The sequence below is a fragment of the Carettochelys insculpta genome, chromosome 2 (genome assembly GCF_033958435.1).
Source record: "Carettochelys insculpta isolate YL-2023 chromosome 2, ASM3395843v1, whole genome shotgun sequence".
In the NCBI taxonomy this organism is placed as follows: domain Eukaryota; kingdom Metazoa; phylum Chordata; order Testudines; family Carettochelyidae; genus Carettochelys; species Carettochelys insculpta.
In genome coordinates, this window is record NC_134138.1 from 18,142,017 (window position 1) to 18,156,027 (window position 14,011).

Below are 14,011 nucleotides of genomic sequence, written 5' to 3' on the forward strand. Positions count from 1 at the left end.
TGCTGGCACACTGGAGGTGTGGACTGCATTCTCTCTGCACCGTGAAGGGTTCATTCGAGCATCTAATGTCTAAATAAATGTGTTTTTACATATCCATTGTAATTAAATGTGGAGGTATCTTTTCCTTTCCTCTCATCATTGCCCAGGTTTTAGAGATCCCCACCTTTAAAATCATCAAATTCAAAAAGTGAATATTGCACCCTGTTTTTTGCTCAGTACATAAATGTCTTCCCAGTGTTTGCTAGCTCTTTGGGACAGCTATCAATAATCCTTTTAGTCTGACAAACTGCTCTGTTACTGAGATGTTTACATTTCAAATCAATTCAGTGTTTACAGGCATTTTACTTGCTCCCTATTAATTGTTCCACAGGGTATAATCTTCTAAAATTGTTAATTTACATCCCTCATATAGGAGGGAGAGTTGGCTGTTGTCATCAAAATGAATGAAGATGCCTTTTTTTTTTTTTAAAGAGACAGGGTAGGAGGGGAATCTCCATTTTTCCAAGGCTAGCAACCATGGTCTCTTTTCTGTTTGAGAGGGAGCTGAAAGGCATCTGGTCCTTTATCATTCCTTAAAGAATGGCAACAGCAATTTGGCAATATGCCCTGCTGATATATTGAATCAATTCAGTACCTGTGCAGGTATGTTTTGTAGTATCTAAAGAACTGATCCAAAGCCCACAGCAGTCAATGAGAGTCTTTCTAGTGGGCTTTTGACTCCCTCAGTTTCAGAGGAAGGACCATCATTAGACAGAATCAATTAATTCCAGACCTAAATAAAGTATTATCCACATACTTATTTAAATACATTTCAAGACACCACAATAAAATATACTAGTAGCTACAGAAAAGTAAAAGAAAAGAATATATAACCACCTTTGAACTGCAAATGGCAAGGTAATAAGAGTAGTCAGTTTGTGGTTGGTTTTTTGCATACAGTCTCCTTGTTTTGTTCCGTGCGCTTTTAGAATGGGTCAAGCAAAAGAATTTGAATTTTTTTAAGAATACCTTTAAAAGAATCATCTTTTTCATTGTGTAATAAAGTGAACACTAGACTTTAATCCTGTGAACCTAATTAACAAAGAAGAAGAAGGTGAAGAACATAATTGACACAGAATTTGCTCTACATGACCAGCGCAGTGTAAAACCATATGAATAAAGGCAGGTGGGGTGTTTAATTTCCTTCGTGCACCATTTTCATTTCCAAAGAATATAATGGAATAAGTATTAGATTGCCACTATCGAATTCAAGGAGATTGTTTTCATTTTCCTGTCAATAGTGTTTTATTTGTGTACACGCTCAAGACTATGCCAAAAATTGTGTGTGGGTTTTGATTTAGGATGACTCAAACAAAGCAACTCAAATGCTATTCTAATTGCAATATCCTTATTTGCAGCTGTAAATGAAGATAATATTGCATTCAGAAGTCGAGCCCCATTGTTCGAAGATTGTATGTGCTGCACTAGAAAAGCAAAAATTGGAGAGTACTAGAATACTTAAAAGCTCTGTTTTCATACATAAGCACCTTTATACATATAGGTCTTTTTCTAAATGTTACTGGTATCCAGCATTGCTGTTTGTGTGCTGGTATCACAGTTGGATATGGGATTTTAATTGCCCTTCAAATTCAGCTCCCTGTCCGAATTCTCTAGTGATCAGAAATTTTCCTGGCCTTTATAATTCTAAATAGCACATTTTGTGTGGAACTCTTCCCTTCACACTGGATCAGCTAAATCAGTCTCATGAAAGGAGGACATGATCATGCCAGTGGAGATTTCTGTCTGGATTCACTTTTTTCCGCAAAATTTAAGTGTCCATCTTAAAAAAAAAAGTCACCCTTTTTTGTTTTTGTAACTATCCTTCCAACCATAAACCAAAGTGATGCTGAAGGTGAGGAATTCAGGTGAACAAAGGTGTGCATATTTTTGCAAGTGGACTTGGCCTTCTGCCTTTCAAAAAACGTAGGCCGAGATTTTCAGTAGTGACCAGTGCCTCTATTCTGCGACCCATTAAACAGGCCTGTTTTTCAGACAGCGGATGCAGTCTCTTAATGTGTTTTAAGCTGGACATCCACAATCCCTTCCCTTTCTTTAAACTTTTGGCTTTAGTGCCGTTTGTTATTTTACAGCTGATTGTCTTCAAAGTCAGAATCAGCTGCGTCGGGGAGAGGGATAGCTAAATGGTTAGAGCATCAGCCTTGTAAATTTGGGATTAGGAGCTCAAACCTTGAGGGGGTCATTTAGGGGTCTGGGGGAAATAGATTAAAAAAAAGCATGTCTGGGATGATGATGATAGCTCCTGCTGTGAGTGCAGGGGACTAAGCTTAATGGTCTCTTAAGGTCCCTTCCATTTCTATGAGATAGATAGGTAACCTAAGTACAGCAGCATCTCTACTTCTGTTTCTTTGTCCCACCATCCAACCCAATATGTCACTCTGGGGCTACGTCTTCACTAACACACAAATTCAAATATGAGGCACATAGCTCTGTTTTAAATTGGGACCATTCACTCATCAAATAATCATTATTTCAAATGTAGGGGGTGCTACTGTCGATAGTCTTACTCTGACAACTCCAGGGGGATTAATGGGAAGTTCAAATGTAAGCATTCAGATTAATGGTAATGTCGAAACAGCTTCCATTTAAACCAGTTTTATTGGCCTCCAGAGGAGTCCCATATGTATCCCATAATTCCCAACACATGTCCTGGCTTCCATGCGGTGAAGGTTCCAAAAGCAGGAAAGATTTTGGCAGCTGGCTGTTGACAGGGAGAAGACTTTTCAAAGATGGTAACTACTGGCTTAGATCCCTCCTCTCGGAGCTCCTTGAACAGGAACAGATTACAACGTGTGATATCTGGCACTGGGGGGCCAGCGTCCACAGTCATTCACATTCAGGACTGGCTCCCTGCCGGAGAAAGCCCCTCCAGGGACCTTCTCAGTTGGCCCTTCAATCACATACCCTCATAGAATGTGGGGGGCTGGCTATCACAAGCTGTAATCTGTTCCCATAACATTTTCACCCAGTCTGGGTGGCCAGTTGAAATGGTACAGTCACCTGGGTGATCCCAGGGCACAGAGTCTTCCTAGCATGTGGGTTTGACAGTCCCTGGCTGGCGCACTATTTGGCTGATCAGGCAAAAGTTGTACCTAAAGATGTTCTTTCTAGGGGGAAAAGGAGCTGAGCAACCAGTTTACATGATTCAGTCACCTTCTGAAGCCGGACTATTAGGTTTTCTTTCGCCTGGGATTTCCTATTTTTCCTTCTTTCCTTCTGAAAAAATGGCCATTAACTTTCCACGGGAGGAGAATGAGGGCAATGCAGATGTGGGAAGATGACATCACATACCCACAACCACTTGCAGGGCATTTTTTCCCATACCGCACTAGCAAGAAAACAGCCAGAATGCTACACATCCGAGGGAACTGTGGGACAGGTTCCTACAATGCACTTCTGCAACAGTTGATCTTTGGCAATTTAGTGTGGCAGCAGTAACTCAAATTCATGGGGATTTGTGGGGTGGTGAGGATACTCAAATTCGAATTTATAAAACCGAGTGTTACACATTCAAATTTCATTAATTCAAATTTATCTCATAGTGTAGATGTAGCTTTACTGGGCCAAAACTTCAGCTGAACTCATAGAACCAAATTTTACTTTCAGCAGTTATCTTTTATTATTCCAGTAAGTTAAATGACAACAGCAAGAATTTTCAGGTGTTAAACCCTTCACCACATGGAATCCCATGTATTCTCATCAGTATATCACAGATATACAGGAAACAAGCCTCATCTGGATAATTTTTACACCTGAACTTGCTTGTCTTTGTTTGACGGGAGCTTTGTGTAGAAAAGCTTGTCAAGAAAGCATAATGCATGTAGGGCTTCTGCTCCCTGACCTCCGCCAGGGCTCGTAAGTGTTTCAAATCATCATTGTAGACTTTTTCCCCCAAGTGGTGGGGAGTAAGAGTATTATCTTCAAGCATTTCCTTGAACTAGGTTGTTTTATATTTAACACTTACATAACTCTGCAATGGTTAGATAAAGCAGATTTGGTCAGCACCCTTTTGCTAATTTAACTAACAACCCCTTGTTCTAATATGCTTAATTTTGTAGATGCCATGGTTTGTACATGCCTGACCCCTTTCTTTTTCTAATCTCCAGGGCTGTGTCTAAACTAGCCCCAAACTTCGAAGGGGGCGTGGTAATTAGGGTGTCAGCAGATTACTAATGAAGTGCTGCGGTGCATATGCAGCACTTCATTAGTCAAAATCTTCTCTGTAGCAACTTCGAAGTGCCGGCTTGCATGTAGCCATGGGTCAGCCGCAGGTACTTGGAAGTGCCCACGCTACATCAAAGTCCCTTTACTCCTCAAAATTTGATATAACGCAGGCACTTCAAAGTACCCGCAGCTACACGCAAGCCAGCACTTCAAAGTTTAACACTTCCAAGTTGCCCAGGGGGAGATTTTGACTAATGAAGTGCTGCATATGCACCACGGCACTTCATTAGTAATTTCCTGATGCCCGAATTACCATGCCCCCTTTGAAGTTCAGGGCTAGTCCAGGCAGAGCCCAGTTGTTTTGCATACAGTTCAGTGGTACTCACTGATACAAGATAAGGGGCCATTCTCTATCCTCAGAGAAATAAGTGTCTCCTGATTTTGCATACGATGGGATGCAAAAAAATGACAATGTATTAATCATTTGTTATCTCCTTTTTTTATTGTGTTTTGTGTGTTTGCGTGAAATGCTGCGGACTTTTGCTGTCTATCCTGGGATTTAACTGAGCTAGCATTACTCCCATTTGCCCGTGTTCTTGTTTATAAGTAGAGGATTTATAGATTGAGTTGGTGATATGAGACTAGCATTCATTGCAGAGTGACTATCACCTTGTACAATTTCTGTCAATTTTCTTCTTCCAGTGTAAAATAAATCATGATCTCTGGGGTGGGGTCATTTCACAAAGCATTTGTTCAGGTTAAATGAAACAAACAAGATTGAATAAAAACTATCAATTTTTATAGTAGACAATGTAAACTAATTATATGGAGCAACAGACTTGTCGTTTATGATCCTGCTTACAAATGAAACAGTCCTCTTTACTGAGTGCACCGGTGTTATCTGGAAAATATTCCGGCTATGTTTATATGAGGGTTTCTATTTCGGGATGTATTTGTATTATTTCGTTCATTCCTGTACCCTGCATTGTGAGAGGGGTACTAGCAAGTTCGGAAATAGGCACTTATTTCAAACTGTGGTGCCGTGTGGCCGACGCCGAGTTCAAAACATGTTCCTTGAAGTAACTTGCTCAGTTTATGCAACACAAATTGCGTAAGTTATTTCAGGCTACAGCTACAGTGTACCCTAGCCTCAGAAAAAAAGAAAAACCCTGTGCTTTTCTTTTATGCAGAAAAGTGATAATTCCATCCTTGCTACCGGGTGCGCTTAGGGTTTTGTTTAATTGTTGCAGTTGGAAAGATTATGCTTGTTGTAAATGACTGACACATCAATACATCCCATTACTTTGAACTGTGGACTGTTGCACCTCGTTCAGGACTTTTTCTGCTGATGAATGAAGATCAGTTCTTGAAATTTAATATGTGCTGTCTTACACATATTTTTGTGAATGATTCCCAGACAGAGCTGGTTGAAGTACTCTGAATTTGTTTTTCCTCAAATATTTATTTTTGACAATACTTTGAGAAAAAGAGTGTGCTTTTGCAAAAATGTTAAATTTTCAACATTTCCAAGCAATTTGTCTTTCTGATCCTGGATACAGATTAGGGGACAGATACGTATTTAAATTATGCCACTGGAAATGATGACTTCAATGGAATTATTCCAGTTTTACATATGAATGTATAACGGATTGTGAGAAATTCATATAGGCAAAGGTACTTACTATACGTCAGCATACACCTGACAGATGCTTTCAAGAAATATCTTTTTTGCTTTCTAGCATGCTCAGCTACTACATGTGTTTTGACCACCACAGAACCATTTATTTATTGAAAAGCTGGAGCTTGTAATAAACTCTTTATTTCCTTTTAGGTGAAAGAAGAGGAGCAATCAGCCAATCACACTGTAATGATTCAAGAGACTTTGCAGCAGGCCTCAGTGGAGCTTGCAGAACAGCATCACCTCGTGGTTTCATCAGATGAAGTGGAGGGAATTGAGACAGTGACTGTATACACACAGGGTGGAGAGTCCTCTGAGTTCATAGTTTATGTGCAGGAAGCTATGCAGCCTGTAGAAGAAGAGGCAGTAGAACAATCTGTTCAGGAAATTTAGAAAAAAATATCTGTAGGCAACGGCTATACAATACTAAGAAAGTCAGATCTGGATTTGCAATGAAGACTTATGGAAGGACATGAATTGGGGGCCAGCAAAACTTTCAGCTGCTCCCTTGTCCTTGATGATTGATCCAGCTGCTGGCATTTTGCCAATAGGTAACATACATTGAGCCTTATATAGGCTGCCAAAAAATGCTTGTGTTTTTATATTTTGGAGAGGAAATGTTCTGACACTTCTAAGAATGTCTCAGTTGTACCTTGAGATATCCAGTTGATGAGTTCCAAGCCATTTTCCCCCAGAGTAACACAACAATATATATGTCACCCTCCTAGAGAACATAAGCCAGAATGCAAAAGAAAAGTGAGCTGGTGGAGACTTTGGATAGCTTCCTAGGAAAACATCGAGGTTTTCATTTTTGGTATTTCATACCTGCCTTTAGTTTCATATGCGCAGATGAATGCAGCCCATGAATTTAGAGGGCATTCTAGGAATTTTTTCATCACCTTTGCCTTTTGAGGACATTCTTTTTGGCACTCACGTTTACTGAGCTATGAATTGTTAAAGAAGGAGGTGCATTATGTGCACAGTCACATTCCTATTCTAGATCCCAAGTGTGAATTTACAACATGCAAGCCTGTGACACTGCAAACACTGCTGCACATGCTTAACCTTTAAGTCAATGGGACTACTCACGTGACTAAGGCTAACCATCTGCTTATGTGTTTGCAGAATCAGGGCCTAAATACGTTAGCCCTAAACAGCACAATGCATACATGAAAAGCAGTTGTTGGAATTGTTGTCCCTGCTGCATTAGTGCAGTTTTGGTATGGTGACTTTTTTTCAGCCACAAATTGGGATTTTTCTTTTCCTCCTGCCTGGTGCCTTGTTCTGTACCTTTCAAGGAACGAAAATTATACACACTTTCAAAGCAGCAGAAATCAAATGAAAAATACAAAAATGGTTTGCCTGATTTGGATTCTGTAGAGTTCTACATGACTTTAATTCCCACTGCTGCACTGGTCTGCTCCTTTCCCAAACAAAAAAATATAGCTGTGGCACCTGTAATAATTCTGCAGCCTTCCCTTTGATCACATTGATTGAGTCTGCACTTGCCCCCAGCTTCAAAGGGGGCATGTTAATCAGGGTGACGGGAGATTACTAATGAAGTGCTGCAGTGACTATGCAGCACTTCATTAGGCCAATTCTCCCCTGCAGCAACATCAAAGTGTCAAACTTCAAAGTGCCGGCATGCATATAGCCACGGGCACTGCTACTTCTAAGTGCCTTTACTCCTCAACATTTTCCTCAACATTTTGAGGAGTAAAGGCACTTCGAAATTTGACACTTTGAAGTTGCAGCAGGGGAGAATTAGCCTAATGAAGTGCTGCATATTCACCACAGCACTTCATTAGTAATCTTCCATTGCCCTGATTAACATGCCCCCTTCCAAGTTGGGGGCAAGTGTAGACAAGCCCATTGAGTAGTGTCTTACATCTGGAGTAATCCCATATATTTCAGTGGCAGCTAAGCCTGAGTGAGGTGGCTGAATTTTGGGTAGGGTAATTACAAATAGCTCACGTCTGATGGCAGGATACCATGTCATTATGGAACTGTATGAAAAGGCATTAAAGGCACATAATAAATTCTGAAATGTTGGTGATATGGGAAAATAAACCCACCTTCCAAATGTACTAGAAGTAAAAGTCCTAACAAAATGAGACTCAGTGCATAACTGTGTAGGCACATGCTTTATCGTACAGATGAATACTCTCACTGATGTCAACGGGGCTACTCAGATGTAATGTATGAGTCTGCTTGTTTGTTAGATTGTGGCCTTGGCAATCAAGCAAAGCCTTTAGGTGTAATCAGAAGGATGTCACTGACTGACACTAGTGCATGCATGTGAGATGATGCTTTGGTACTGAGAGATACTCCCAGCAATAGACATTACTTTTGGATGCCAGTGAGCAGGTTATGATTTAAATACTTGGATAATGAAAACTATCAGCATCATCTTGAATAATGACTGCCAAGTAGCATGCAGTAAAACCAAACTAATTTGTCAACTCAGTTTTTTTTTTTTAATGGTCAAATACCCTGTATATGCCATAAAAGACTTTTGTTAATATGTATGAAAATAAACATGTTTGTAAATATATTGCTATGATACTGTAAGAAGACTTGTACAAAAAATACAAAGTGTATATGGCAAGAGTTTGATTCTTAGTCCCTGCCTGTACATAGCTTTATGTTTTCATATTGAACCTTGTCATTATTTCTGATAAAATGTTTTTGTATCTAAGCTATAAAAACTATTAATAATGTTGAATTGTTGTGTTACAGTGCCTCAGTGGGTCACTGGTGAGAACAGCAGCTCAGGACATACTGGTGACAAACAGGGCAGAGTCACCCCAAACTTCTATCATGAGATACGTCAAGGCAGAAACAAAAATAAACTTCTGTCTCACTCTGCTGGTAACAAGAACTCCAAAAAGCATTATCCATAAGCAGACTGGCTGCTGTTTCACCACCCAGACACTAGACTTTACAATCAACAGTTACTGAAAACCACTTTCATCCAACAAAGGGATCTCCTGATCTCAGGAAATCAGCCGCATACCCAGGTTAATATGTATCTCAGATCTCACCCAGTAATAATGCTACTGACAATCCTTTAGCAGTAATATCTAAAAGTGTATTAATGAAAGAAGAAGAATGTAAAAATGGATAGTAGATCATACATATACATTAATAGCAAAATAATTATATCCAGTTTATATCAGTGATGTTATAGACTGTTAGCCTGCAAAGTTTCTAGTAAGTTCCAAAAGACTGGAAAAGATTGGAAACAATATGCTCCTTTTAGTTGTAAATCCACAGTCTGGAGAATCAGAGGAGGAAAGAGGCAAAGGAAGTTATTTCAGTGATCTTTTATACCCTTTCCCATGTGCCTGGAAAGCTGCTGACTTACAACACAAATCACAGCCTCTGTGGAAACTTACTGGGACAAGATGGAGTCCAGGTCACATGAGCATATCACACGTCCTTAAGTGATTTGCTGACTCACAGGGGGTAGTCATGGGCTCTTAAGAGCAATGATGGGCATTCATTTTTGATGGGGGTTGGCACTCCAAGAATATGGTAAGTGGTCGAGTGTTGCCAGATTTGCCTGTTACTCTGGGGTGTGCTCTTTTATTTGGGGGTTGCAGGGGAGAGAGTTGAAGAATTCTATCAGTGTGCTGCTTGTGGCACTAGTGTTCCTAAGGAGCTTTACTTCTCCCTTCTGGTAATTCCCTCCCAATGGAGTTATTCTGCCTGACCCGGGGTCCACAGGATTAAGTTCTTCCCACCCTGCACTCATACTGTCTTTCTCTCCCTCTCTCAGTGGCTGGGTTAAACAGCACTTTCAGCTGCCACCCCCATATGGCACCCCAGTTCAGCATCCCCCACCCCAATGCCCACAGCCATTGTGCTATTAACCCACTTGATGGGCAAACCCCACAGGATTTCTGGGCACTACAGGGATCTTTACAATGGGTGTAAGAAGCGTTGTTGCAGAGTGAAAGGGGAAACCAAAACAACACCCCAGAGGAAGAGTGAGCTAGAGAGGAAGAAAAAGAGAAAGAAGCAATCAGTTCACCAATGAAAGTTATTTATTTCTGGATAATGAATATATATTTAACAGTTACAATAGCAGATAAACTATTACAATTGTTAGAGTTAGCAAACCATGTAACTAATTACATAAGGCAAGCTCAGGAGAGAGGGCTCTCACCTCCCGTGGAGCTTCCACTGATCTGGGTCTCAGATGGTGATGGTAGGCGGGGGTTTCAAAGGGCAGGGGACCAGCCGAGCTCCCAGCACGATCAGACAGGAGATGAGGAGGGCTCAATGGAACTGATGTAGAGTTTACATCCAGGCATCAGAACAGTTTCTTGTGCAAGGGGAGGTGTTTCTGTAGGGACACTAGTTCAAGAAGAGCAACGAAGGGTCCTGTGGCACCTTATAGACTAACAGAAAAGTTTAGAGCATGAGCTTTCGTGAGTTAACTCACTTCTTCAGATGCTGGTCTTTTTTCAGCGGCGTGGAAGTTTGTGTTGAAGGTTGGTTATTGATGAAAGACTCCAGATTGGAGAGCTCTTTTTTGATATTCTCCTGTTTGTTGTACAGGACGCTGATCAGGTGGTTCCTCAGTTTCTTTGAGAGTGTGTGGCATAGTTTCTCACTGTAGTCTGTGCAGTATGTAGATTGCAAAGGATTTTTCACCTTCAGTCCATTCGGTATGATGTCCATTCGTTTGCATTTGGAGAGAAAGATGATGTCTGTCTGAATTTGTGCAAGCTTCCTCGTGAGATTGATAGATTTCCATTCCATATGGCTAAATGCAGTGCCTTGCATGTTGTCAAGTATCAGAGGGGTAGCCGTGTTAGTCTGGATCTGTAGAGCAACGAAGGGTCCTGTGGCACCTTATAGACTAACAGAAAAGTTTAGAGCATGAGCTTTCGTGAGTTAACTCACTTCTTCAGCATCTGAAGAAGTGAGTTAACTCAAGAAAGCTCATGCTCTAAACTTTTCTGTTAGTCTATAAGGTGCCACAGGACCCTTCGTTGCTCTACAGATCCAGACTAACACGGCTACCCCTCTGATACTAGTTCAAGAAGAACACTGGACTTGATTATGGGTAAACGAAAGTGAGACAATAGAGAGTGCTCATGCCTGGCTACAGGTGATGTTCATTGAACAAGCTCACAATACAACTGGGCAGTTTCAGTATTTTGGATATCAATAGGATCCATTACTGATAATGACTAATTTGGATGTGAGCACGCCTGGGTTCATTAGCATCTAGAGCAGAGATGTCCCATCAGGCACTGCTTCACTGCTTTCAGTAGCCCATAGTTCAGTACTGTTTCTGCTGTGGAAAATCTGTTCTCCATTCAGTAATGGAGACGTTTTCTGTTCTATCTTCAGTGCAGATGAGGCTGGGGTGTTTCCTTAAGCATAAGAACATAAGAATGGCCATACTGGGTCAGACCAAAGGTCCATCCAGCCCAGTATCCCGTCTGCCGACAGTGGCCAATGCCAGGTGCCCCAGAGAAGGAGAACAGAAGACAATGATCAAGTGATTTATCTCCTGCCATCCATCTCCTGCCCTTGTACTGAAGGCTAGGGCACCATACTTTACCCCTGGCTAATAGCCATTTATGGACCTAACCTGCAAAATTTATCGAGCTCTTTTTTAAACCCTAATAGAGTCCTGGCCTTCACAGCCTCCTCCGGCAAGGAGTTCCACAGGTTGACTGTGCGCTGTGTGAAGAAAAATTTCCTTTTATTAGTTTTGAACCTACTACCCATCAATTTCATTTGGTGTCCCCTAGTTCTTGGATTATGGGAAAAGGTAAATAATTTTTCTATATTCACTTTCTCCACACCATTCATGATTTTATACACCTCTATCATATCGCCCCTCAATCGCCTCTTTTCCAAACTGAAAAGTCCCAGTCTCTCTAGCCTCTCCCCATATGGGACCCGTTCCAAACCCCTAATCATCTTAGTCGCCCTTTTCTGAACCTTTTCTAATGCCAATATATCTTTTTTGAGGTGAGGAGACCACATCTGCACACAGTACTCAAGATGTGGGCATACCATAGTTTTATATAGGGGAAGTATGATATCTTTTGTCTTATTATCTATCCGTTTTTTAATAATTCCTAACATCCTATTTGCTTTACTAACTGCCACTGCACACTGCGTGGATGTCTTCAGAGAACTATCCACTATAACTCCAAGATCCCTTTCCTGATCTGTCGTAGCTAAATTTGACCCCATCATGTTGTACGTGTAATTTGGGTTATTTTTTCCAATGTGCATTACCTTACACTTACCCACATTGAATTTCATTTGCCATTTTGCTGCCCAATCACTCAGTTTGCTGAGATCTTTTTGTAGTTCTTCACAATCCCTTTTGGTTTTGACTGTCCTGAACAACTTGGTGTCATCTGCAAACTTGGCCACCTCACTGCTTACCTCATTTTCTAGATCATTGATGAACAAGTTGAACAGGATCGGTCCCAGGACTGACCCCTGGGGAACACCACTAGTTACCCTCCTCCATTGTGAAAATTTACCATTTATTCCAACGCTTTGTTTTCTGTCTTTTAACCAATTCCCGATCCATGAAAGGATCTTTCCTCCTATCCCATGACCACCTAATTTACATAAAAGCCTTTGGTGTGGGACCATGTCAAAGGCTTTCTGGAAATCTAGGTATATTATGTCCACTGGGTGCCCCTTGTCCGCATGTTTATTAACCCCTTCAAAGAATTCTAATAGATTAGTTAGACACGACTTCCCTCTGCAGAAACCATGCTGACTTTTGCCCAACAATTCATGCTCTTCTACGTGCCTTGCAATTTTATTCTTTACTATTGTTTCTACTAATTTGCCTGGTACTGATGTTAGACTTATCGGTCTATAATTGCCAGGGTCTCCTCTGGAGCTTTTTTTAAATATTGGCCGGATTTAAAGGATAGGTTACAAACCACTGTTAATAACTCTGCAATTTCACATTTGAGTTCTTTCAGAACCCTTGGGTGAATACCGTCTGGTCCTGGAGACTTGTTACTATTCAGCTTATCAATTAACTCCAAAACCTCCTCTAATGTCACTTCAATCTGGGAGAGTTCCTCAGATTTGTCACCTAAAAGGGCTGGCTCAGATTTAGGAACCGCTGTAACATCCTCAGCCATGAAGACTGAAGCAAAGAAATCATTTAATCGCTCCGCAATAGCACTATCTTCCTTGATCGCTCCTTTTATATCTTTATCGTCCAATCCAATCACCCTCCTTGGTGAGATTTAGGTGTCCAGTTTCAGTGCTTTGTCTTTGATTCAAGCAGAGACCTGGGGGAGGGGGATTTGTTTTCCATGAGTATTACACCCAGGCTCCCCAAGAGCACAGAGCTGACAGGTGGTCATGCTCTGGTTCCCCAAAAACACAGAGCTGGAAGGTAACACAAGGGTCACACTGTTCTATGATATTAAGGAGCAGGTGCAGGTCTGGCATAGAGGTTGGGTGCAGGAAGGAGCTTGAGGTAATGAATTTGTGTGCAGAAGTGGGTGTGGGGTCTGGGGCTGAAGTTTGGATGAAGAAGTAGGTTGTGCCCTGGGGTAGTGAATTGGGCTGCAGGGTTTTGGAGAGGATTCTGACCTGGCATTGTGTAGGACGGTGCCCAGGGTCTGGGAAAGGCATTGTGACCTGGGGCAGAGGTTCAGAAAAGGGTTCAGAGGTTTGGGTTGTGACCTGGGGCAGAGAGTTGGGGTGCAGGAGAAAGCGGGATGCCAGGTGTAGGCGCTGGCCAGGAGGTGTTGAACTTAGGTGATTCCTGGCCAGCAGACCAGCAGGAACCCTCATACCCTGCACCCTCATTTGCCCCCGACAACATCTGGCTGTGGGGAGGCATATGTGGCTGTGTGCCACATGCCCCTTGCGGGAGGTCTCTGTGCACTGCCTGCACCACAACCACAGCCAAGGCATTTCCCATTGGCACATTTTCACCCAATGGGAGCTGTGAGATTGTGCTGGGCGCAGGGGCAGCACACAAAGTGCTCCCACCCGCTTGGGTGCACAGCACACAGAGACGCACATGGGCCGAGCAACCAGCTGCTTTGAGTGGAGTGCAGGGCCTGGCAAAGAGGCAAACTGCTCCTGCTGGGC

General features: G+C 41.8%; 1 protein-coding gene across 1 annotated transcript in view; it reads left to right on the forward strand.

The window, feature by feature from the left end:
- ZFAT (zinc finger and AT-hook domain containing) overlaps nt 1-7,462 on the forward strand; it is a 188,457-nt gene extending 180,995 nt beyond the window's left edge. Inside the window, exon 16 of the mRNA XM_074986624.1 lies at nt 6,053-7,462. Within this exon, the coding sequence (XP_074842725.1) occupies nt 6,053-6,292 (240 nt within the window). The 3' untranslated portion in view covers nt 6,293-7,462. The remainder of the gene's footprint in view (nt 1-6,052) is intronic.
- Nucleotides 7,463-14,011: the final 6,549 nt, after the last annotated feature.